The sequence below is a fragment of the Pyrgilauda ruficollis genome, unplaced genomic scaffold (genome assembly GCF_017590135.1).
Source record: "Pyrgilauda ruficollis isolate IOZ18807 unplaced genomic scaffold, ASM1759013v1 scaffold2, whole genome shotgun sequence".
Classification (NCBI taxonomy): Eukaryota; Metazoa; Chordata; class Aves; order Passeriformes; family Passeridae; genus Pyrgilauda; species Pyrgilauda ruficollis.
The window spans coordinates 23498322-23524284 of NW_024519206.1; the positions used below are offsets into that span (position 1 = coordinate 23498322).

At 34.2% G+C, this 25963-nt stretch overlaps 1 protein-coding gene across 2 annotated transcripts in view; it reads left to right on the forward strand.

Moving 5' to 3' along the window:
* The window catches only part of ULK4 (unc-51 like kinase 4), a 207841-nt gene that overhangs the window by 60177 nt on the left and 121701 nt on the right, over positions 1 to 25963 (forward strand). For both annotated transcript variants that reach the window (XM_041466458.1, XM_041466459.1), the window contains exons 22-29: positions 2259 to 2392; positions 5196 to 5317; positions 5630 to 5686; positions 8723 to 8774; positions 8864 to 8958; positions 17240 to 17291; positions 17391 to 17535; positions 22961 to 23053. In XM_041466458.1, the coding sequence (XP_041322392.1) occupies positions 2259 to 2392; positions 5196 to 5317; positions 5630 to 5686; positions 8723 to 8774; positions 8864 to 8958; positions 17240 to 17291; positions 17391 to 17535; positions 22961 to 23053 (750 nt within the window). The remainder of the gene's footprint in view (positions 1 to 2258; positions 2393 to 5195; positions 5318 to 5629; positions 5687 to 8722; positions 8775 to 8863; positions 8959 to 17239; positions 17292 to 17390; positions 17536 to 22960; positions 23054 to 25963) is intronic.

Here is a 25963-nt window from a genome sequence, read left to right on the forward strand (position 1 = left end):
TCCCTTTTTTGCTCCATTCTTTCACATTTTTTTTGCAGAAAACTTGGGTTGTTTTGCTTTTTTAGTGTAAAAGCTCACTTATGGCCGTATCTTACAGACACTTGAACTTATTTTTTTTTAAACCAAACCTTTGCTTCATAGACAGTGGTTTACTCCTCATCATATTTAGCTTATTTATACTGACATCTACATATTTTATCATTGTTGAGTGCAAGACAAATGTGCCACTAAATGAATTGAATAAATGTATTTCTATAGGCCTGGTTTTGCCCGCTAGAGAGAGCACTGAGATTCATCAGGGAGTAAAAGTAACTGATGAATTGTTCTACATATGACTGAGGAATTTGTCAAAGGAAAATAGAGATGCTAATGCTTTACTGCCTACAGAATTTATATATGTACAGTTTTCTTGAGACAATGTTTACTTGAACCAAAATATCAGGGAAAAAATAGTTGTGCATATTTTTAGAAAATCTATGTGAAAGACAATTTTGTGAATGGAAGGGCAACATAAAGGAGAGAACTCATTTATCTTTCCTTTCTCAGAATAAATAAACCTACTTTGTATCCTTCTCAAATGTGATTAAGTAATAGAACATACTTTTATAAAAGAAAAGAACCTCTTTCACCCAAAGAAATAAAATCACTCATGTTGAAGTCTATTGGGCCCATTTTAAGTAGAACTCAAGCAGATGTAAGTGTATTTCCATATATAATCAGATGATTGTTAAATCATGGAAGTGTTTTCTTTAAAAAAAATTAATTCAAGCTCTGATTTTTTGTCATTTTTTTAAAGTTAAATATTTTTGGAATAGAAATTACTTGGTTGTCTGAAAAGGCTAGAAGTCCATTTTATTTAAAACATTCAAATTTTTATATTAAAAAGTGTAAAGCTTATAAAAGTAAAATTCTATTTGTAGCACAGCATCAGATTTTTAAGTAGTTCTTTTCTAATAGACAAATCAAAATTCCTGTAAAATAATGCAATTTCCAGTCATTACAAGAACTAAAGATGTCCTCATGGTCTCTGAGAAGTGCAGCTGAATGTGTTGCATCTGGGCTGTTGCACAAGTGAAAAGTAGTTACTCACTGGGTCTTTTGATTTCTCTTTGTCTCTGTAGAATAGGTTAGGAAGGATAAGGGTGCAGTATTCAATCATAATAATGTGTTTTTTAGAGACATAATCCTGTAAAATATATTCTTAGGTAGTTTTTACTTTGTTGGCTGTATAATCTTTTTGATAGAAAGATGTATTTCCTAGTAGCCTTGTTATGAACACTTGAGGTAAATAAGTAATTTTTGTAGTTCTGTAAAAGAGCATTCTTTATCAGAAGGGTATTTAAAAAGATAGTAGTGAAGTACATGCTTAAAATCCAGATCATGGATTTCCCTCTCCAGTGATTGATGGTTCTTTGCACAGGACCCGGAGGGAGTTCGAATGTGAAACAAAGATGTCAATAGTATGGCCCTAAAGGGAAGTCTGGCCCTTCTGTCTATTCAAATAAGCATTTTAAAATTTTGCCTGAAGCATTCTGTTACAGGTGTATTATTAAAGCAGTGTCTTGTAAGTTAGCCAGTGGCTAATAAATCAGTTACCATTTCATTGTGAGAAATGTCATTCTTCAGAATGGCACAACCACAGAGTACTTACCAGTTGGAATGCATGCACTGAGTTTGTATTTAGAAATCATGAGCACCAGATTTCTAGAGAAGGGATGTAAGACTAGTTTGGGCTTTTATCTCTTTCAATATGGCTATTCCAACTAGTGCTTACATTTTAATAGGCTGCAGTGTGATCTATGTAGTATGTTTTTTCTGGACTGAAAGATTGATCTCTTGTTATGTTGACTTTAATTATGCTTGCTTTTGAAATTCTTATGGGTTGAAAATTAGTCTTTCACTTATATTGCACATATTGATTACCTATTTCAAAATAAAGTGGATTGTAAAATTAGTCTCTCTCTAAGTTTGCAGAAAGATTCACTCCTTATGTTAACATCATGTATTCATTTAAACTAGTTGAGTTGTGCTTATTAAAGTAGCTTAAGGGTTTCTTTCCTTGACTCAGTTATTTGTGTTGGTTTTAGAGTTGGTTAAAAGAAAAGTCTAAAATTTCAACAAAATTACAGAGCCAAAACTAATGTATCATCTTCTTTGTAACCACGGATACCAGAAATGTCTGGTTCAATAGTTTTTTTGAGATATAGTGTTATTTTCTTTGGTATGAGAGTTAATGTTTTGCACTTGTTTAAATGTAGACTCATGATGTATATTGAAAGAGACAGCAGAAAGACCATGCCAGGAAAAGAGCAGCAAGGTGGCAGTGAATACCTGTCAAAATGCCTGGATCTTCTCATCTATCACATTGTGCAGGAGCTGCCAGGAATTCTAGGTAAATTCAGGTTGTTAACCAAACAGATCTTACCTTTGCTTACTCTGTCAAGAAACAGGTATCTCCTTATATATGCAGGTGGAAAGACTGTATTTTCTGAATGCATAAAGTTGGCATGATATCAGCTTCCTGAAGTATTTTAGATATGTCATGATCAGATACTTTGTATTGGAATGTGTGATTTCCTGTATGAATGTTTTGTGTTTGTGGAATGGTAAGCCTCACCAGCTCAGTCAGGAATGGAGCCCAGAGGTACAAGAAGTCTTATCAATGTTCAAAAGATACTGTAAAATCTATTTTACAATCTAAGAGCAAATTTGCCCCATAAAGCAGAGGCCTGGGAGAGATGCAACAGGACATATCTCTGAGTACATGTTAGTCGCTTACGCTGAAATTTATATATTGACTATTTGCTACAGGCAATATTTCTGGAAAATTTCAGCTTAAATACTTCAGTTGTTTTAGATGCCTGAAACTGATTTGCTCATGCACACAAGGTTTATTTTCATAAAATTATTTTCTGATGAGATGATACCTGATGTATTTTTCATCTTTTCTACATTATCACTAGGATATTGAAAATGTAATGGTAGCACTGCAAAGGTTAGTAGACCTAAATGTCATGCTGCTATTTTAAAAGAAACTTTACTTCCTTTGCTAATGCAAATTTTTGCCTTGCTGCAAACACCTGATCCCTTTTTTCCTAACTAAATATCAGGTTTGCATATTGACTGTATTTCAGGATGGAAGTCTCACACTATAAATGTTTGAAGCACCCATTTACCTCTTATTGTTTATATATACTATATGCAACTGATGTAGTAGACTCTGATGTTTCCTCAGAGTCTGAAAGTTTCAAATACATAGTTACTATCATGATACATAGTACATCAATTGCTTAGACATGTAATTACTACTGATTTACAATTGGAATACATTTTTGAGAACTGATATCAAGCATAATTTCTACACTTTGTTTTCTTTTCCAAGCTGGATCTGTGTGTTGATTGTTTTCTGTAACCTGAAGTTCCCTCTCTGTATTTCTCCATATTTGTCAGAAGTCTTTTTCTTTTCATTGATGTATGATGAAGGAGCATGTACTGCTCGAGGTGGTGAAAGCTGTGGGCACCTAAGAATAATAATCAGATTTGAAAATTGGGACAGTGAAAAGCAGTTTAGCTGTTAATTTAAATTAATCCTACCTGGCTTTTTTAATATGCATTCATGTAAGCTCCTTACTGATGCCATCTTCTTCCACCAGATGTAGCTATAAACCAAATAGATTAACAAGTTGTAGAAATTGACCTTAAAGATACATTTGAACAAAAGAAATAAATTGTTAATCTTCTGGTTAATTTAAAAATTTTTGGTTGTTGTAAATAAGAAAGAATTTTATTTCTGCATTTATAATATTTTACCTATTTTTAGGAAGTAGATATAAATTGTTTAGATCATGCTAAAATTAAAGATAGCATATCTATCTATTTATGAAATGCAAAATTGCCAGATGTGATGGTTATGTATTCTTTAAAATATAGAAAGAGAAATTGTTCACTAAATCAGTTACTAAACAAAGATAGTGTGTAATTCAAAACAAAAGGTATTAATGAAAAACGTTTTGTGTTTTATGTATTTGAAGAGTTTTAAGCAACACTTTCTTTTTTTTACCAGGGAATGAGTCAAATCTTTAAGGCTTGCTTTAGTGCCAGGCTCTGTCATTTCTGCTTATATTGAAAACTGAACTCCATGGGAACAGAATAAAAGCATTGATATTATTCAACATGATTAAATTCTGACTTACTGCGAAAGGAAAGGCCTTTTCTGGCCTGAAAACTCAAATATGGAGTCCCATTCTTTATTTGCTTAGCATATATGTGAATACCCTTTTACAGTTTCAAGCAGCTATCTTTTTAGGGGAAAAAAATATAACAGGTGGTCTTTTGAGACAGCATTGGTATTTTCAGGTTATAGGGACAGAATTTTCCTTCTTTTTATATGAGCTAACTTTTCTCATGCTGCTTCTGTTCTTTATTCCATGCAGAAGAGGTCTTGCTTTTTTGTAAATAATAGGAAGCGTACCACAAAGTTAGCATAATGTTCCTTGATTTTTATATGTCTCTTCTGAGTCTGAAGCATAATTTTCACTATTGCCATTAAAATTTTGTTAGCTTATATCTGAGGTTTGTAATGGAGGCCCCTAAGTTCTCTCATTGATCTGTTGCTATCTCTTTTATAAGAATTCCTGTAGATACAGGTCACTTGTGTCACAGTTGAATCAGTGCATGAGAACGTGTGTGTGCATGGCTGGTAGAAGGATCTCTTTTCTTGGTGGAGAAGGATGTTTGGGGTTTTTCTTCCTGCTGAACTGTGCTGCAGGGGAAACAGCTGCTTCAGCATTATGTCACCCACTAATCTTAGTTCGTTCAGTTCTTGGTTAACTGAAAGCTGTGAGAATTTCACTTTTACTTCACTGAAAATAGAACTTCATCCACATAATTTAGCCAGTATAAGTCCTCTCTGCCAAGAAGGGGTAATTCTATCTTTACCTCAACAGTCATCTTATACTTCTATCCTCACTGTTTTGCCAGAGATGACCTCTGCCTGTCCCTGTAGCCAGAGTAGGGAATTAATCTGGTTGAAGACAGAGCTAGGAAAGAAGTGCTGGGTTCATCATGAACACTACTTCTGGCAGACAGAGAAGACAGGAGTGAACAGAGGCTACTGGAATAGAGATGTTTTATATGTCATTTGCTGTTTAGTGATGTTTTTATGTTGGATCAGCCTGAAATGCTGTTTTCTGTAGGTGACATTCTCAGTGCCCTAGCTAATGTCTCTGGACGTAAACACCCATCAACAGTTCAGGCCAAACAGCTGAAGATGTGCCTTCCTATGATGCCTGTAGTGCTTCATCTTGTGACATCCCAGGTAGATTCTTTTTCCCCCAAGATTTGTTACACAGAGGACAAACTCTTACAGTTTCCCAAAATCTGATTTCTGACAATAATGATCAGAATGAGTAAAATAGAAGTTTTGTTAATGCATAGATATGTTGATGAGTATTCCAGCTATGGAGCAGCATTTGATAAATGTGCATTCTGTAACAATGGTAATGACAGAAACACATGCATATTTTGTCCTCTTTTTTTGTTTTTCTTAACATGTGAAACAATTTTTTACTTTTTCTGGTCATAAGATGTGCATTTAATGTAATTTTTTTCTTTGGCTAATTTCAAATAGGTGTTTCGTCCCCAGATAGTCACAAAGGAGTTTCTTTTCAACTATGGCATCTTAGTTGTGAGTATAAAATACACGATAAATATTTTTACAAGACATACCTATGCATAAAATTTTGGAAGTTACTTTAATGAAATAAAATTAAATTTCTAAATTGGAGAGAGAAGTTTATTCTGAATGTATATTTTAAACTTTGGTTGTATTCAAAACTTTCTATATAATCAGAAAATATTTTCTGCAGTAATCTATTTATTCAAAGTGAAATTCTGTACATATTTGATAAACTGAGAATTTCCTGTGTGCTTTATTTCTGAATAGCAAAGTTTAGTTCTAAATTACATAGAATATTTTCTCTGGAATTTCCTACTAGTATTTTATGAGTAGAAATAAAAGAGAAATTATCATTTATCTATATTTAAGGTATTGTTTCTTCTTGTCACCTTTTATTTCTTGTCAGTACTTCTAAACTGTGTTTAGCTTATGGAAATCTATGGAGCTAAGATACTGAACTCATGTTGACATTTACAACCTGTTTCTGACATTACCCATAGAAAACAAACTTTTTAGCTGTGCCGTTGGATAGTACAGGGGAAATGGAGTAGTACGGTTCTAACATAATTTCCTCATATGAAAACAATTGTTTATGCTAAATGAGAAAAAAAGGGATATTCTAAATTGCATATCAGAGTTAAGCAAATACTTTTAAGTGCATGAGTTCATAAATGACAGCTAGGTATTTATCTCCAAATAGCATGAAGAAATGGTTTTCTACAAACAATTAGATTCAAGTTATGTGTTCATATTCACTTCTCTATCTCCTTTGACTCTTTGTTCCAAGAAAATGGAGTTTTAATTTAGCTCTACTAAAATATTTGTGTAAAAATTAGCATTAGAATGATGAAAAAAATTTGAAACTGTGGATGTTGAATTACAAAGCCCTTTCTCCCTTTGAAGCATTTCTAACTAGGCAGTAGATTTATTAGTAGTTTTCAATCAACCTTCTAGAAGGTGAAATTCTTCTGTCAACAGTATAGGTACAATGAAAGTTTTCTTTTGATGTTACTCCAGGTTGTTTGAACTACTGACTGAGGAAGTCAGGCTAGTTATAATAGCACAGCTTTCCTCTGAAATCAAGGAGGAGCGCTTTACTCAATGTATCCTACGTTTTGTCCTGTCTCCATTGAAAAAGGCAATTCAGGAACTTACATACACTGTTTAAATTTACAGATGAAGAATGGAGGGACAGTAGTATATCCGAAAAATTAATAAAAAATTTTAACCATTTTATGTAACTGTGTTATGATATAACTAATATAATTACATCTGGAAGGGTAACTATCCATTCTATCAGGCAACAATCTACTCTGGAAATTTGAGTTTAGCAACATTCCCACTGACACCTATAAAGGGACATTCAATCATCACCCTGTACTTTTTCAAAATACTGTGCTATAACTAAGGCCCCTAAGACTTTAGCAAGGCAGTCTTTTTGTTTTGTTCTTTTTTTCCTGATTTATTCAATAGTCTTGTTCTTAACAGTAAGAAATTATGCGGAGTGGAAAGATGTGTGCTTGGGATCTGGACAGAAAAGAAGAGTTATTTTCCTGTAGTGGTTGTTCATTGAGAATTTTTTTCATGCTGCTTTGAAGTTACTTCCATCATCACTGTAATTTTCAGTAGTGTTGAGCAAAGAAATTGAGAGGGAGTCGGGACAGTCCTTTCATGTTTTCTGCTGTGAACAGAAGTACACGGAGGACACACCGTGCCCCAGAGGCAAGGCTAATAGCAGGCTCCTGATGGTGTGCGCAGGGCGTAGACTCACCTCTAGCAAAATACACATACACCATTTCTCTCCATTGCTTGAAAAACCCCAGATAGTTGCATTTCTTTAAATCACACATATTTTTCCTGTGTTTCTAATATACAATTAATAAGCACTAGTAGCCAGAACAATATTTGCACCAACTATTTTGATGTTTTCAAATCAGTCTTGAGACTATGGTTGTGTGAAACTGTCTAGAAATGAGCAAACAACATCATTTGCTCTCTTCCAAATCAAGTTAATTAGATAATACCTAGTAATTTTCTTCAAATGATCAAGAAGATAACTTTTTTTTATAGACGCACTTATTTTTTATGGCTCTTTCTGAGGTGCTTTTAAATAATGAAATATATAATTGGTTTCTAACTCTATTTTTAATTAGAGAAGAGTCCTTCAGATGTTTCTTACATATTGTGAAAAAGATAACCCATGTAGAAACTTCTTCCATTTTAATATTTAATAAGGAAAATTTAATTGGTAGTGAAATATACAATAATGCCATTTTCCTAAATACTACATTAGTAAAAAAGAGCATACTACACATTCTGCTGAGAATTTTCCTTCCTTAGCAAGTCTTAATAATGTCTTTTGCATCCCAATGAAATAAACAGCCATGCATAGAAATGAAAAGAGAAGAACAGTGGGTCTAATTGTACAATATTTAATCCAGATTATTAATATTTTATTTACCCTGTTCCTTAATATGATGACTAATTTAGGTGACTTTTAATAGAACGTTAAGTTTGCATTTTTGCATGTTCTCCTGAGTGTAACTGCATCCATACCATGTATTGTATGCATGGAGATCAAAAAAATGGTACAATAACAGAAAATTGCATTTTCTGAGGATGGCATTTTCTGTTCTGTTTCTGAAGGGTCTTTGGTCATTTTAGTGAATTATTTTGACATAGCCACATCCAAGGTAGTTCAAAGTCTTCTGAGAAATTACAGTTTTCTGTTAACAACGAAAACATTTAATTATTGTCTATTTAGCTAGAAATGTTATGATTTCTGATACTAGTCAGAGCAGTAATCCTTACTGTACTCCACATTCAAGGTTCCAAGAGCATTACAGACTTGCAAAATTATAACAGCTAGATCATTGGTACTTTCAGTTTTAGTTAATTATTATGAATGTTTATCCAAATGTAGGTGCAATTATATTTTGTATTTACACAGTTTTTCAGATAATTTCTTGTTGTAATTATTCAGTGATTATACTTTTTAATATTTTTTCCCCAAATGTTTTAACATAAATGCTGCTTCTTTTGCAGGAATTCATCAGATCAATAGATTCAGGAGAAACAATCTTGGATAGAGCAATAGGTGTGGTAAACTATGTTATTGCAGCATTTTAGACACAGATATTCTAACTATTGAATTTTATGAAGGAATATGATTACTTTTATCAACAGGGCAAGCTGCATCAGAAGAATTGATTAAGACTACTTTATTGACCTTTGAAGCAGTAACAGAGCATCCCAGCTTGCTGATGACCCATCGCGTGACTGTAAGTCTGACAGCAATTTAAATAGTTGCAGGCTGATAGGCCTAATTCAATTTTAAATAGAAAGTGTTGAAGATTTAGAAACAATTTAAAATATATTGTGGTTCTGTTTGACAGGAAAAATACTTATTGTTTATAGAGAATTTTCAAAGAAGTAGCAAAACATTCAGTTTACTGTACTTAGTTGAGAAATTAGAGGGAGAATGCAAAAAACTTTGAGTTTAGAAATAGTGGTTCTTGATTCTATAAGTGTTTCTTCAACTTCAATACAAATATGTTGCTATATATTAGTGAAACTACCACCACTTTTTACATAAATATATGCTTTTAACAACAACACCACCACTGAGGATTGATTCCATTCTATCTAGATACCAGTAGATATCATATCATATCATATCATATCATATCATATCATATCATATCTCATATCATATCAATCTACTGATGAGGTCATCAGTAGCAGTTATGGTGGTGGGGTTTTTCTGTTGCTGTTTGTTTACTTACGTTTTTAAGTCTAACAGATTTCTTACATAAAAATTTCATTAGAATTACCAAACATACTGTAAGCTTCTTACATCACTGAGTTTTGTTTTCTTTGAAGTTCTTGGTTAAAACATTCTACTGTGAGCTAAGCTATTTGAAGGCAGAACAATTAAGTTGTGAAATGGTTGTCAGCAAATCAGGAGGCCTGAATGGTTGAATCAGGGTTTGACAAATCATCATAACCTGTACCAATGCATTTTTGTGCTTGAACTTTCACCAAATTACAATCCACCATATTTGCTGAGATGGCCATTTGATTCAAATTGAATCTTATGTGTTTGTATTGGAATTAAGTTAAGGGCACGCATTCAATATAGCACTTACATCAAGAAAGGCATCAGCAAATAAATAAGAATGAGGGATGTTAGGCATTGTGCTAGATAAGAATGGGTGATCTTAGAAATCAAGTGTTTTTAGAAGTTGAATCCTCATTGGTGAGAGAATTTAGATTATAAAGTCTTAATAAGTGGAAATAGTAAAATGAATCCCAAATATTATTTGGAATTTTAAGAAGTTTAATAGAATTTTTTCATGAATGCTCACAAGAGTGGTATTCAAGAAAATGATCCTTATGCAAAAAAATCTAACCAATTAGTAGTCAGAGGGGAAATAGTACTGTTCAATTTACTTTAATATGGCCACAATGTCCTAGAAATGAAATGTTAAGTGTAGGTGAAGTATGAATGCCTACTGATATCTCCCTACATGCCTGTCACCCTGCTTCTTACTATATCTGTATCCTGCTAGAATCACCTCCGTTTTAAAAAATAATTGCTTTACTTTTGTGAGTTACCAGTGTGTCTTATATTGACAGGTATATGTACCATTTTTTATGGGGGTCCATCAGCACTGACTGAAATTGCAATACCTTGTGTCAGCACATGAAATGAAATTCCTCTACCTGTTTCAACTTTAATGGTCTGGGGATTTTCTCTGGAAGAGACAATTCCTCTTTACAACTCTTCTTCCCCTGTGCCCATTTCCACATTTAGCAGAACTTTTTCTTGAAGCCAGGGAGTGATTATCCTTGTCTCTGTTAGGTAACCCATGGGTCACAGTAGGGGAGTTTTAAAGTATCTAGATTTCTGGGGAACAGTTTACTTCAGTTCATGTGTAGGAAGTTTTAGATTTTTATTTAAAATCCATCTGAGCATATCAGTTATGTAGTTAGAGATAAAACTTTCTTCCTGACCAGTGATTGTCCAGTAATTCTGACACGTACCACTTTTGTAGTTTCCCTGGTTTAGATATAAAATTGTATCCTTGTAAATGAACAGGTTTTTGGTTTTCTTTTTTTTTTTTTTCTTTTTATTTTCTTTTTTTTTTTAAAGAAAATCTGTTACTTCACTCACTGACTTTCATAAATAACAGTTCTTGCTAATTTAAAAGAGCCCTCTTGACACTCAGCAAATAGTCATTCAGACATAAAATAAAGTGGAGAAATTGCCTTGCATTTTGTATGTTAAATTCAAGAAATTGTCCATTGTAATTAATAATCTCTAACCACATCTGCCACTAGTGGTGCAAACAGTAATTAGTTTAATACTATTTACGAAGTCTAGTGTGCTAATTATACTTGAATGTACAGCATACATTACTTTAGAGGAAAGTGGTACTTCATCTTCTATGATGCATACAGACTATTTTTGGAATTGCTGTTGCTCGAGGGATATCTTCTAATTGCTGCTGGCTGAGCATGACTGGAATCTATGAATATAAATTCCAGCACACAGCAGAATGTTGTGCTTTTTTAAAATGTTGAAGCAAGACATGTTCAATCTTCCAGATCAATATTTAAGTATTACAGTGGTTAATAGGACACTCTTTTAGTGGAGAGAATTTGAAATCCTAGGCTGAGCTAGGAAGGATGAGCCTGGATTGCCCATTTAGTCCAAGTTGTTTACAAGCAGGATTTTAGGGAGTGAAGCTGGGTGAAGGCCAAAACCTTCTTGAGAGGATGCAATTTTTTTCTACTCCCACTGTGACATTGCTTTAAAGTCTCTAATCAGAAATTAAATGCATTTCTAATAAAGTTTAATTAATGCAATAAAAAGTGGGGCTGTAATGAGCAAGCAGAACCAGAAAGTTTTTCATTTGAGTTCTGTTTTTAGTTTAACTGAAGTGGAAATTTTTTAAACTAATAGGAATTTAAGAGCAACATCTCAGTTTCATCCCCACTTTGAGAAGAATTACTTGTTCTGGGTTTTAGTTCATGTTTGATTTACTTTTATATTCATACTTTTAACAAAGAAAATAAAATAAATTGTGGGTATTTGTGGTTAAATTTCTGATTGCCATCAACCTGAAGTCAATTATTGAGGAGATTAATTTCTGTGGAGACTGGCTGTATTAGATATTGCAAAGTGTGATAAAGTCAATGGAAATTAATTGACAGTGCTTAAATGAAAGCCAGCAGTGAGCAGTAATTTCATTTTGCATGCAGATGTGTGCATTTCTACAAAATATAAAGTAAAGAATAACAGTAAGTGTGACTTGGTAAAATTTTACAAAACCAGATTTTCAGGTATGCAAATATGATGTTGAAGATCATTAAGAAGAGTCGGTATAGACTGGACTGAAATATTAACCTCAGTTTCTCAAACTGGTACAAGTCCAACTACTTGTTTCTTCCACCTACCTAAAATGTGAAAATACTTACTAAATTCAGATACTAAGTGTTATAATAATATTGTTTTTCCATTTTCAGTTAAGATTTAGATGTAATTAACTGGAAGGATTTGTGCTGACTCTACAATTTGTATTTTTCTATTTTGTTTAAAGTACATTTATTTGCCTGAAAAAGGGACGTGTGCAAATTCAGAGCACTTGAAATAGTGAAGATCATGATGGCAGACGATTCCTGTGGGAGTCCTTTCTATACTCCAACAAGCTCCCAGAGGTGATCTGTGTACTACATATAATCTACCCAAAATATTAAAGTTCTTCTCTGGTTAAGGCCAAAGCTGTCAGCAGTGATTCTCTTCCTCAAGGTTTTAAAACTTACTTTTAAAAATCAGACTAAAATGAAAGCACCTAGAACATGATAAGTTGCTTGATGGAAAGTCAAGGGAAAAGTCATATGGCAGGGAAACCTACTGTTTGACAATATGGGAGTTATTAGTTTCAATAAAGATGACAACACAAGGGTTAGAAACTTCTGCAAGTGCTTTTTTCTTGATTCAGCATCAGTGTTCTTCATCCACAGGCTATTCTAATCTAACAACCGACATCTTAATTTTGTCAGTGTAGGATGTGACTATATGAACATATTGCACAGAAGTTTTTCAATCACATTTCTTTTTAAGCAGATTAAAATACTGTACTGCATGTGGCTTTCTGTCTATTAAGCTAATCCAGATGACATGCGACTTCTTCATGAAACTAATTCTCTACTAATTGACATATTGAGTCAATCAGTTCTGTCTCTTCCCAGAAGTAAGAAAAAAGCCAAATGCTCAATGAAGATTCTGAAGACTTTTAAATAAAAATTACAGAAGTGCCATCTTTCTTCCCAACCCATTCTAACGTGCATTAGGCTATTTTTTCTGTTACATTTTGAGACATTACTGATGATATTAAAACATTGAGGAGTGTGCTGTGCTTCGAGCAAATGCTTTGAGAAGTTTGAAGGCAGGAAGAAAGATTATTTGGGGTTGGAGCATATCTCTCATGAGGAACAGCTGAGGGAGTTGGACCTGCTCAGTCTGGAGAAGACAACTGAGATGAGACCTCATTAATGAGTATAAATATCTAAAACGGGGAGGGTGGGTGGGTGTCAAGCGGTTGGAGCCAGGCTCTTGTCAGTGATACCCATACCTCACTAGTCAAGTTTTCTTTGCAGAAATTACTCAACATTATGGAGACAGATGTTCTGGTTCTGGATAGAATACTTGTATTTCCAAAAAGGTTTTGACAAAGTCGTGCACCAAAGACTTAAAATTCATTAGTGGCCCTTCCCTCTTACAGGCTAATCAACTTCTAACTAGTTAAAATTTACTAAGTGGAGAATAGAGATCCATTTTTAAAAATTTAGGTGTTTTAACAGCGGTGTCTCACAAAGGTTTGTTGCAAAATGTGCTGCTAATCCCGAAAAGGAAATGAATAGGGAGGCGACAGAGCTGACTGATGACACTAAATTATTCACAGTAGTGAAAATTAAACCTGACAGAGAAGTTGCAGAAGGGTTTTAGATTTGACTGAAAGGAAAATAATGACATGCAAATTCAATACTGATAAATGACAAGTAATGGACATGGGGAAAGTAATTTCTACTGTACCTATGCACTGTCAGACTCTAAACTACTTGTAACTTCTGGTAGTCTTTTGGCATTATTTTTCTATGGAAATGATAGCTTTATACTAAGCAGTGAACAGAAAGACAACTAGATTATTAGAAATGACTAGTGAAAGATGAGACAAAAAAGCAGAAAACGTTGTGCCATGGTGCACTCAGGTCTCAAATACTGAATGCAGTTGTGGTCATTCACTCTCAAAGGAATGAAGTCTATCAAGAAAAAGTGCAGCTCGATCATGCAAGAAGGGTCTGAGTAGAAAAGAGCTTCATCTCGGAAATCAAATACTCTGTAGTATATGGCATAAATGGCATGGGAAAGATGAATTGGAAATAATTCATTCATGCTTTTTATAAAGTAATAATATGTGGGTATCAAGTTAGCTGCTCTAAAAATAAGCAAGGATGTGTCTTCATAAGGCATAATTGAAGTGTAAAGTGCAGTGCTGTTAGTATTGCACATGTTAACAGTATAAATATAGTATAAATAACAGTATAAATACATTTAAGAAAGGATGGGACAAAGATATGGGAGAAAAGACTAAATGCAAAAATACAGATGCAGCATCAGCTTAGGAAGTTTCTTAATTCAAGAGGTACTTTTCTAGAAACTAGATGTGTGTTTTATGCTTGGTTTATTTCTCATACTCTTCTTCTACTCCATTCCAGCTGTCAGAAACAGGATTACCAGGTTTGAGCAGGTTTGGTCCTGTACATATATATTATAGCTGGGGCATATGAATGTAGTGTGTATGGAAGTTTCTAGAATTTCATTGCTGTTTTGGGTAGATAACAGCACGGTAGAAGGCAGCACTGCCTTGGAATGCCATCATTACAGAATTATGCAGTGGCGGTTTTGTGCAGCTAGGGATGTATAATGAACTGAATATCAGGCTATTTAAAAGGTGGTGGGAACTCATCTAGAGCTATAATCTCGTTCAACCTATTTAGTCTGTTTAGGCTTAAAAATAATTTCCTTTTTTTGTTACATAATCTTAGTGATAAAGACTGAGACAAAAAAAACCTGTATCTGATTTATCATCATGCATATATGGAGATTTGATTCCACACTGATATCAGCAGCCATTCAAAAGACGAAGAAATAAATGCTTGTTTGAATATTCTTCTATTTATTTCAGTGCCAAAACACTAGTACCATTTTTCTCTATACATAAATGACAGACATATTTGCAATTTACTGGTGAATTTGTTAAAAATATTTTATGAACTGTTGCGCTTCAGATTATTTCACCTTAATACTCATGTACAAAGTTCATATGTTGTTTACAAATTTATATACACATTAGTGAAAAACGGTGACCCAAATGGCATGGAGGGAAGATTAGGGTTGTGGAGTTAGAAAGTATCTAATTTAAGGTTCATTTAACATTTAATATACGCTTCCCCCTTCAGCATGTGCTTTCTGATATGCTTTTGCATAATAAAATAATTTTCCATAGGATTAGTCCTTCATTTAGTTGATCTCCCCACCACACTGAACTGACATGAGGCAAACACCTTCTATGGAGAATTCCTTTCTAAACAGTTTGTTTACTAAAACTGAGGTTTGTGTTAGAAAAAGCTCAGAATAAGCTGCTACAGTCATTTAAGACCTAAAAAATCTTTACAATGACAGTTGAAAATATATTTATCTTAGGAAAAACTTATGACTGGATTACATTCACTAATGTGGAAAGACTACTGTTAACTACATTAAAGTGATAAAAGATTTTAAGTTTTAGAAATTGAAATTGCATCGTACTGTTGTATACTATCATCTTAATCGGTATAAGTCTGAGTCAATGCTCCTACTGTTCAGTGATTCATAATACCCAGAGACTCTAGGTTGGTTCAGATCATCAAGAGCTACTTCTTTGCCTCTTTTCTCTTTCACACCTTTAATTTACCACTTACATGTGCTTCTTCGTTTGAGAAGCTTTGCAGTAGTTGAACTGATTTCTTGGACTGAAAGGTCTCAAGTACACACAGCTTTTTCCTACCTCACTGGTATGTTATAGCTGATGCATTACCATTTTTAGAACAGCTTAGAAATCTGCACTAATTGAGATGTTGGAATGCAGGTGCAGTTTTATTATTTAACCAAAAAGACAATTAAATATTTCAAAATTATGAAATGTTACAAAAGTCATTGCATCTATGATATATAGCATTATCTATATAGGTGTAAAGGCTATTTGTACTTGCAAGAATAGTTTGGCTTCCATACCTCAAGCAGAATGCTTTTACTTTTTTTATTGAAAGTCTGTAACAAAAGCATTTTGTAGTAGTTTTTTTCAGAAATGAAAGAAGCTAAGGTAAATGAGTCCCTTAATGTCAGAGATTGATTTAACGATCCACCAACCAGCAGTGAAATAGTTGCTAACTGCAGTTATTGCTGGCTGGAGGCTGACTTCAGTTATTGACCCTTTTCATACATACTTTCAACTTCTATAGATGTTTCTTATTAGTAGCTGCATGTATCTACAGAAATTTTATCTTCTCATATTAATTACTGAAACAAAACACATGGGAGATTATAATGCAGTCTTGTTACGCCAAATCCTGTCCACAGTGCAGTGAGAATCTACAGCAATTTTCTTTGTATAAGTAAATCCTAGGACAAGGTGTGCATCCATGACACATGCCTAAAAATTGCAGGGCTATCCATCCATCCTCTTCCCAAAATCCAAACCTGTCTAAATAAATTATATTTTAACAGTGATTTAAGAATTAGAAACTCTCTTATAGAGAAGACTAATAATACACTATTTTTATAACTGAGCCATAGTCTAGTTTATCATCAGTTGATTTCAAATGGAGCTAAGCTGACTAGTGCTGTGACAGATGATGGATTTGTATTAATACCCTCATGGACAATAAAAAGTTGGCTGGATTATATTTTTTATTGTGAAAGTCTTTAGTAATGTAAATTTACATTTTAGTGGAAGACTGTGTATTACCAGAAAGGAAGAAGTTAAAATATTTTCAATACTCTGTATTAAGCTTAGGGACATTTCCTTAGAGGTAATACATATTTTCTGATGTATTTTAATTCTATGCCATTCTGGTTTTATCTGAACTCTATTCAACGATTGGTTTATGGATTAAAGCATCAGGATTAAGATACTCTAATACTCTTTTTTCTTAATATCTTACATCTGCATTGAATTCTGTACTTTAAATTAAAAGTCCCTGTCAATGAATTATACCAAAGTTACTGATTTTTCTGTATAAAAGTACATTAATGTCTGTAATTTTGTGGCAGTTCACCAGAGAAAAATTAACTTGGTGGCTTTATAAGAGTGATTATGGCTGAATTTCCATGATTATTCAACTCTTTGTTTAAGGGCTCTAGCAGCAAAGTAAACATAGATGATAGTGTATATCTGTTCTATCTTTTTCCTCTGTGAATGATCTAAGCCACATCTTTCTAATTCTCTGTTTTAGGTTGAAGACTCTATTGTCCCACCACTTATTTCTTTGGTCCACAGTCATAATGGTAAGTATACAGACATATCAGCTACAGTTTCCATGAATTCCACAGTTTGTTTTAATTATATTTCAGTGTGATTATATTCTTGGCACCTTTATTTTCAAGTGGAATGGAGACTCTTCAGCTTGCGTTTGCTCTCAGAAACCACATCAGTGCTTTTAAGCCACGAAGTCGTGGGTGAGGAGAAAGGGGAGAGCCTCAACTCAAACAACAAGCTTCTGTCTCTCATTAGAGATTTACTGCTGCCTCAGTAAGTATAATATTGCTCCTGTATTGGGGAATAACTCAATATGCAAGCCATTTTGACAGTGTATTTGTTTTAGCCATCCTTTCTATGTTTAAATGACTAGGTCAAAAGGGGAATAGCAATTAACTGCTGCCAGAGTTCTTTGCCCAACATCTCCTCCTAGGTTCATTTAGTGTTTTTTCATATGCAACACAAACACAACTTCTGTGTGACACTCATTTATGATACTGTGCCTCTGGCTACTTTTGGAGCAAAACAGGATTCCTTCTAGCTTTTGGGCTGTGATTTAAATACTTCTATTTGTTCTTCTAATAAAGTCAGAACATTCTAACTACATCTTTTTTGTCTATTTTGGATATTGTACCTTTATTTAAGATGTTCTGAAAGCGTATGGAATGACAGAGACTTTTTTTAAAGGAACAGTACATCATGGATTAATCTTTCATGGTCCACCTAGAGGCTATTGCCTCTAAATTGCTGTCCTTTCCTGCTGCCCCAAGCAGCAGAAAAACCCTACAGCAGAGTAGATGAAACTACAGCCTGTAGGTCAGATGTGGTCTGGAACTTAATTGACATGGTTTATGGTCAAATGAGGCCCCTCTTTTCATGCTAACTTGCAGGTGAGCATAAAGAGAGCTCTCTGTGTTATGCACACACAGACTGTGAGCTGGTAGCATCTGTGAGTAGAGGGAAGGAACATGAGACAAGTACAGTAGTGATGAGTCATCAGTTGTATTTTACAGTTGTATTATTATCAGTTGTATTATTATTCTAATAATGCTGCAGTATTTTCCTGTGTGGTCTTCAAAAGTTAATAATGGTCAATACTTAGCTGCCCTAAGTGAGAAAATTGTTCACCACCCGTACATTATATAAGTGGAAAAAGGCTGGAGGAATGAATGCTGGATTATGATCAGAAACCCAGTGTCTTTTCCAAATATGAGACTTTCTCTGCTAATTGAGTAATGTTCTTACAGTTTGAGGACCAAAGTTTTATCCATGTAAGGTGTGTAGACTTTTCTCTCTAACAGAGGATTGGATGGAAATCTTACAGTTCTGTAGAGAAACTTACTTCAACACCTTTCTTCAAAATTTTTTCCTCTGGGAAATGTGGGATATATCAGCACAAATTAAAATGGCAACTGGAAATATTGTTTTTAAAATAGAGTGTATTTTATTATTAAAGCATTATTAAAACTGTCAGGTACTTTCCTTCAGACAGAGGAAGAGACCTGTAGTCAAAGGAGACAGAGTTCTGTGCTTGCTCTGAAGCTTCCCCTTTGTAGACATGTCCATCTTATACGATGTTTCTCAGTGGACAAGCGGATGTGTTTGGAGGGATGTGTCATGCTAATTACAAGCTAGAAGGAAAACAGCCAATTGACTTTTGTCTCCAAGCTTACTAGCTCAATGGAATGGAAGGGCTTTTTGGCCTGAGACTAAATATGATCCTATGCTGGGGACTTCAGTTGTGCCATCTTAGCATGTGCTGTGTGGCAGATGTACGAAAAATGGTCTTACAGCAGCTCAGGATCTTGAATCCAGGGTTTAAGTAATTCCTGAATCAGTTTCCCCATCTCATTAGTAGAGATGAGAAGGAAGGAGTTCTAAGAGTCAGTGAAGATAATGTAAAGCTCTATCCCAAGAAATCTCAGAATTTCTGTGGTTTCTGAGAAAACCTGAAATCTCTTGAAACTGAGATAGAACATTGGAGGCTGAAGAGCTTTTTGCGGATACTGTTTAGTCTTTCTGTTGCTGGGTAAGGGATGGGAAAGAATCCGACTCAGCTGGAGGACAGTCAAAAGAGAGGGGGTATGTGATGGTCGTTTGTTCATGAGCAGTCTGTGGAAGGAAGTAGATACTTCCACCCTTTTTGAATCTACTGAGAGCTGTTGAATATGGGAGGGAGTGACATCCAGTTTTAATATGGGATGTTCTTTTTAGCGAAGATGGTAATCTTACACATTTGTGTGTATATTTTATTCCTATAGATATTCTTCTCAAATTAATTTGTTTAAATGTAAAACTGACCCTTGAAATAGAATGTGGGTCACTAGGCATAAAATATAAGTAGACTTCATTTTGAGATAAATGCAGGAGTGCAGTGATTACTATTTTTTCTCATCTTCTGCATCATCAATAAAATGGTAATTCCATTAAATATTTGTGCATTTATAGATCACAAAGTTAGCTTCCTCATAGGGTTTTGATTAAATGGAATGAAACAGTGTCATTAAATTTCAGTTCATTGAAAGATTATTTTCCTGAACGTTTCATAACCAAAATGAAACCTGCAGCTATAGACAGTGAATAGATGGCAAATGCTTTATGTCCAGATTTTTTAATCAAAAATTGAAACATTAGCTCTATTTAATTTTAATTTCTAACATTCCTTGTTATCTAGCGTTAAAAATTGAGCCAGAATCAGCAGAAAGAGAGAAGTGTGTAAATAAAGTTATATTTTCTTTGAAGGTTTGTTTAGCTTGTTCTCAGTAGACTACCAAGCCAGTTCTGCAATTATGAAATCCAGGATACTTGACATAATATTCTTTTTTTAAGAGTTTAAGAGAGTCTACATCCCTAGATCTTTAGTTCCTTTTGTCAAGGTTGTTTATAGAAAGGATTGATAAAATAACTCCTTACAATGTAGTACCTGAAGTTCACAAAACCCTTATAAAATGCCCTCTACAGCTACTTGCAGGGAGGATAGAATGTAGGAGAATAAAGATAGTGTAGAAGGCAATCTCACCCCTGAGGAGTTACAGCTGTACTAATTACCAAAGATTAAGAATAAGCCTGCCCTTAATAGGCCACAGCTGTGTCCAGTAAGATTAGTGCTATAAAAGAGTGGGTTAGCTAGTTGGGAAGAGGGTTGGAGTTTGTTTGCTGTGTGAAGGAAGGAGCGAATGTTGTGAAGAGCTGCCCATGAGAAATCACTGAGAAAGTATGAGACTTTTGCAATAAGATAAAAACAGCTACTGTTACTAAACTGTTCTGTGTTAAGTGGCAGTGAAATAATTTGATGACTCATTCATTTAAGAAAGTATCTCGAGCATGGCATATTTTCCCTTCTGAGAAGATTTGTATATTCATAGCTCCTAATGGCCTTTATTTAGTCAGTGTGTTTATATTAATTGCTGAGACATTGACTCTAGTTACCCGTGTTTTCTTATGTGGCGTTTGGTTTGATGGATCACTGCACCTTCCCTCAGAAATATCCTTTCCTAGTATTGTCTTGAGGGAGGGGAGAAGAGAATTTCAAGGAAAAGGAAGTGAAGTGAGACTTTTTTTATTTAACCTCAAGAAATTAGGATGCTAAGTGTGCTAAGTAATAGTGTCTCTCAAGTATAACACATAGAAAGCTTAAAACTGTTAAGGTAGACCCTGTTTAGGGATTATGTTGATATAGGTATATGAACAAGTATATTGCTAAGTGTCAGATTTTTAAGCATGCATGGCTGATTCATTTGTTACTACTGTTAGGAATTACAGTTTTGGAGACTTAAATTCATGTCTTATCTAGTGAAAGATGACTTCTGGCATCTGAGTCACCTGATAGCATCTTTGCCTCAGAAGATTTAGTTATGGACTCTGGAAAAAAAAAATAATATTTCAAGTCCCATTATGTTTGCTAGGAGTATGTATTGCTCAAATGTAGGGATCTTGGAATCAGTGTCTACTAGAGTATTACAGTATTGTCTTCTTTTATTAAGAGACTTTTTATTGACCAGTGAGAAATTATTTTCTTTGGGGAGCTGGAATCTGCTCTTTGTAAAAGAGAGAGTTTAATTACTAAAGACCTGAAGCCAACACTGACTTCCAACTTGATAATTTTGAATATCCTGTAATGTGGTTTGCAACCCTACAGCGGCACATTGAAGTATGTAATAGCCATGATACGTTTCCCGTAGGCTGTGTGCTTGTGTGGGATTGTTAGCCCTTGTGAGGGAATTCCCACAGGCTACATCAAGACTGCACGGCTGGTGTGCTTGTCCCTCCTCGTCATAGGCAAGCAAAGCATCTCCCTCTAGATTTCCTTCCTGCACATGTCAGAGTGCTGAGGTGCGGTGCCTACACAGAGGGAAAGAGCTAACACATGGTAGGTACATGCTAGCATGAAGGTGGTGGGAAATGATCCAGATTGCTCAGTTCAGACAGCACTAGGGATCTCAAGATGTGGAGTAAAATTTTCAGTGATTTGCCTGATTCCCCTCCCTCTACCAGAACAATACAGTTTTTTATTTTTGTGGAAGCATTTTGTTGCTCATGACATGGTAACCTGCTATGTTTTCTTACAATTCATCCTTTCATTTGTCCTTGATTAATTCTTCATGGGTTTTTTTGCAAATTAAACGATTTACACTTCCTGTTCTATTACATCCACGTATTTGGAGTAGTTGAAATCAAAGACTGTGTTTTGACATAGCTTAGTCTGATTTTCTATGCTTGTATATTTCTCACTTCCATCATTGTATCCTACTGCCATCCACATACATTTTTGTTTAAATGCAGTAAAATTAGCCTCATGTGTTGGGTGGGCATCACTAGAATGTTAGTAGCAACAGCGAAGTCCATTTTGTTTTTCAGCAGCCTGTTTTCCCTTACCAAAGATTTCCATGAGGTGGTACTTGGAAATGTTTTGAAGAGGTTTTTCTTGGTTTATTTTCTGTCACGGCACTCAATAAACATTGTTTTGAAATATTTTATATTCTTCTGATCTATATGACTTGGAGAATGAAAGTATGCTGCAGTGAAAGCAATATTGTTTGGAATCTGAGATAAAATATAAATATCAATGTGCATTTCTCTCAATTTTGATAAAAATAACTATGTATACAAAATATAGAGCTTAATAATATATAATTTGATCATGTTCCTAAGCACTCAATAAATCTTCTACCTGATATCTTGAGGGTCATTTACTACTTGTCTCTTGAAGAATAGATTTTTTTATGTATAAAACAATATAGATCAATAAAGAAGTCTTGCACCTCTAGATAAGGTCAATATTTAAGAATATATTTTACCATAATTTATAGTTATAAAACATACAGTTAAAAAAAACATTTATAGTTATATATATATATAGTTATATAGCTATATATAGTTATATAACTATATAACCTGCAAATCTATATATGTCCACATATATACATAGAAGCATGTGTATACATATTTTATAATTCTCTCTCTAAAAATGTGTTCTCTTATTAATGCTGCTTTTAAATTAAATCTGATGCTGGTTTTAAACTACTGTTTCTAAGTGAGTCTTGTTTGTTGCTTTGTACAAATTGAAACAGCCTTGTATTTCAATTGTAGTTATGAAGTTTGGAAATGGGAAATGATACACATCAAAAATTGATACTAAAAATGTATCTCTTGACATTTTCCCCCACTTTTTTTGCCCCTTTCCCACTTTGCCTTTCAGGTATGAGCACATTCTGCTGGCTCCAGACCCAGTGCCAATGTATGCTCTGAAACTGCTGGTGGCCCTGACTGAGCGCAGCCCTGCTTCTGTGAGGTGATACAACTACACATTCTCTGTTTCTCTCAGTTCCTTCTGTTTCAATTTCTGTTTCCTATTAGGGATCAGCAATAACAGATCTCACTATTGTACTTCTTTGACTAGCACTATGATTTAGAAAAATGATTGGAGAGTGTTTGTTATAGGACACACCTTATGTCTTTTGTGTCAATTTTATACAATCCTGGTTATTTCATCTGGATTTAGCCAATGTAACACTAGAGACAAAATCTGAAGAATTTTAACATTAAAATTATCTTCAAAAATGTAAAAAAAAGCCCCAACCTAAAACATCATTACAATTGTTGTTCAACTGAACATATTTGTGACTAGGACAAAGGTGGTGTGTTTGTTAAATGTTTACACCAGTTAATTCACTTGAAAATTGGTCAGTTCGCCTGCAAATATATCTACCCTTAAAATTCCTAAACACTAATTTTAATTTTAGGTATAGGTAGACTCAGTATGTTTAGAAGTATCTTAATGTCTCTTCCTTCTTGTTCCAAAATTTAGACTGTGATGGACAGAAAAAAAACCAAACTGTCGTACAACTTAAACTGTGTGAGTTGATAGTAATAAGGAAGTCTCTCTCTATCTTTCTGGATATGCTCGAAAAATGTGGTTATTCTTGTCATTGACCATTATGTTATGGCTCAGAGATTGCTAAGCATTGTACTGTCTTGCTTTGATTGATTGAAATGAGCACAAGAAAAAAAAAAAAACAAACAAGGATGTTTAATTTGTTTTCCCACTTTTTATTATAAAAGATGAAACAACCTCTTTTAATCTTTTATGATGCTACAGGGAATGGTGCTTTAATATGCTAGTAGACTACAATTAACTACGAAATAGGAAGGCATGAGATTTTTAAATCTTTTGAATTGTATAAAACAGTTTTCATTGTAAAGAAACTGTTTATGCTACTGTAGGATTTTATGTATTCTAGAAACAAGTAGAACAGCTTTTAATTTTTAGATTTAACCACAGATATTCTAGTACTTTAAGAGTTATGAAGAATACTTGAGTAACCAGAATGCTTATTATATTAGCAGCACATTTCCTCTTCCTACTGAATTTGCTTTATTTGAGAAATCATACGTATTTGCCATTATGTATGGCAAAATCTACCAATGTAGGTAGATTGTGGATGCACACTCATCCTCATGGTCATCTGGCATTGCACAGGAATTTTTTTTGTAATATTATTCAAGAGCACCTGTGGGTACTCAATGAACTATTATAATTCGAAATACCAGTATGTCCAGCACTCTTATTTAAGGACTGGCTATCGGATTTGAGATTCTAACCCATCTGTAATTGTGTTGTTTCTCAAATACTTTACAGGTCCTCTTTTACTTTCACTAAATCATGTGTGTGGCTAGGTTTCTAAAGGATCACAGTTTAGGCAATTCCCTTGGTCTATCTTTTTCCTTATTCTTTGGCTTCCCAATAAATTTCACAGGAAGTAGCCAATGCTTCAAAGCACGAGAGAGGTGAATAATATATTCATATTCATACAAATTGCTGGTGAACAAAATGGAAACCAGGGACATGCTGTGGTGAACACTATATCACAATTGGTTCTGTTTTGGTTCAATGAGTAGTTAATCAGTATTCATGAAGCTCAAAATTACTCAAGGCATATGCTCTTTTTTGCTCCTTTCATTAGACAGATGGAAAGTATCTGCAAAAATTGTAATGGGGAGTAAATAAATAACACTGGACGCAAATCCTGTGGGATTTAATTTGTTCTTGGTGGAAAAATTCTACTGCATTTTAGTACTGATGAGAGTGATGTGTGTTGCTGCATTGAGTCTCTGTGGCTTCTTCAAGCTTACATTTTATGCACAATTTTACATTTTATGCTTTTAAGGATGGATGCTTTCTCCTGCAATTTTAAATGAATGAAAGTGGTAGTAGCAACAAGATTGACAAAATGTTAAATTAGTATTTACCATGCTGTTGCAATGTCTTTTGAAGGTAGTTAATAACAATATTATTGTGATGTAAAGAGTGAATTAGGAGTAGGACAAGGGCTAGTATGCTTTTGTTTAGTTTGTTCCATATGATAGCTTGTTCTCAGACATGTTCACCTAAGAGATTCTCACTTTCCTGCTCTCTCTTTATTAATTCTACCAATTTTCTTGCATCTGATTCTTCTTACCATCATCTCAGGATTTACCTGTGTGCTCCCTGATAGAGGCATCTGTGTTTGAGCAGTTCTTATTTTAGCACTTGAAAGGAGACAGATGCACTCAAATTTTTTTCTTTTTTGTTTCCTTTTTTACATAGCTGATACTGTAAATTAGCTAAATTGTGATATCAGAGAAAAGAGATTTCATCTTCCTCCAACATTTTGGGCATTTCTGTTTTCTATTACAGAATTTTGTTTTCTATTACAGAAGTTTGTTATATATAGCATAGACACAGATACTCAAATAGTTATATTTTTGATGGTTTTTAAGCTTATGATAAAATACTGTAGTTACAATACATGTTTTGAATTCCTTTAATTAGCATTTTATAAGAATACAAAAAATACTTCGTACTCTTTGCCATTGCTCCACTGTTGAGGTAATTTTTAATATTCTCTGTTGTGGGAGCTCTTCCACTCCATTGCTTTTCAATTTAGCAGTGAAAAACTCTAGTGATATCCTATTAGTGTGTTGCTGAATTAGATCTCTCACCAACTTCAGTTCTCTCTTGTGGAAGATGGTAGCTGTAAAAAACCCCAACTTTAATCTGTTTCTGTGGACACTTTTAATTATTTGGACATCTGATCATGTGAGCATCCACAGGAAGAAAATCCAGTTTCAGAAAAGGATGAGTGTTTTCCTGTCTGTTTTGACCTGAATGGGTTAGAGTATAATTGAATCGGGTACCTTTTTTTACCTGCTTTTGCATCAC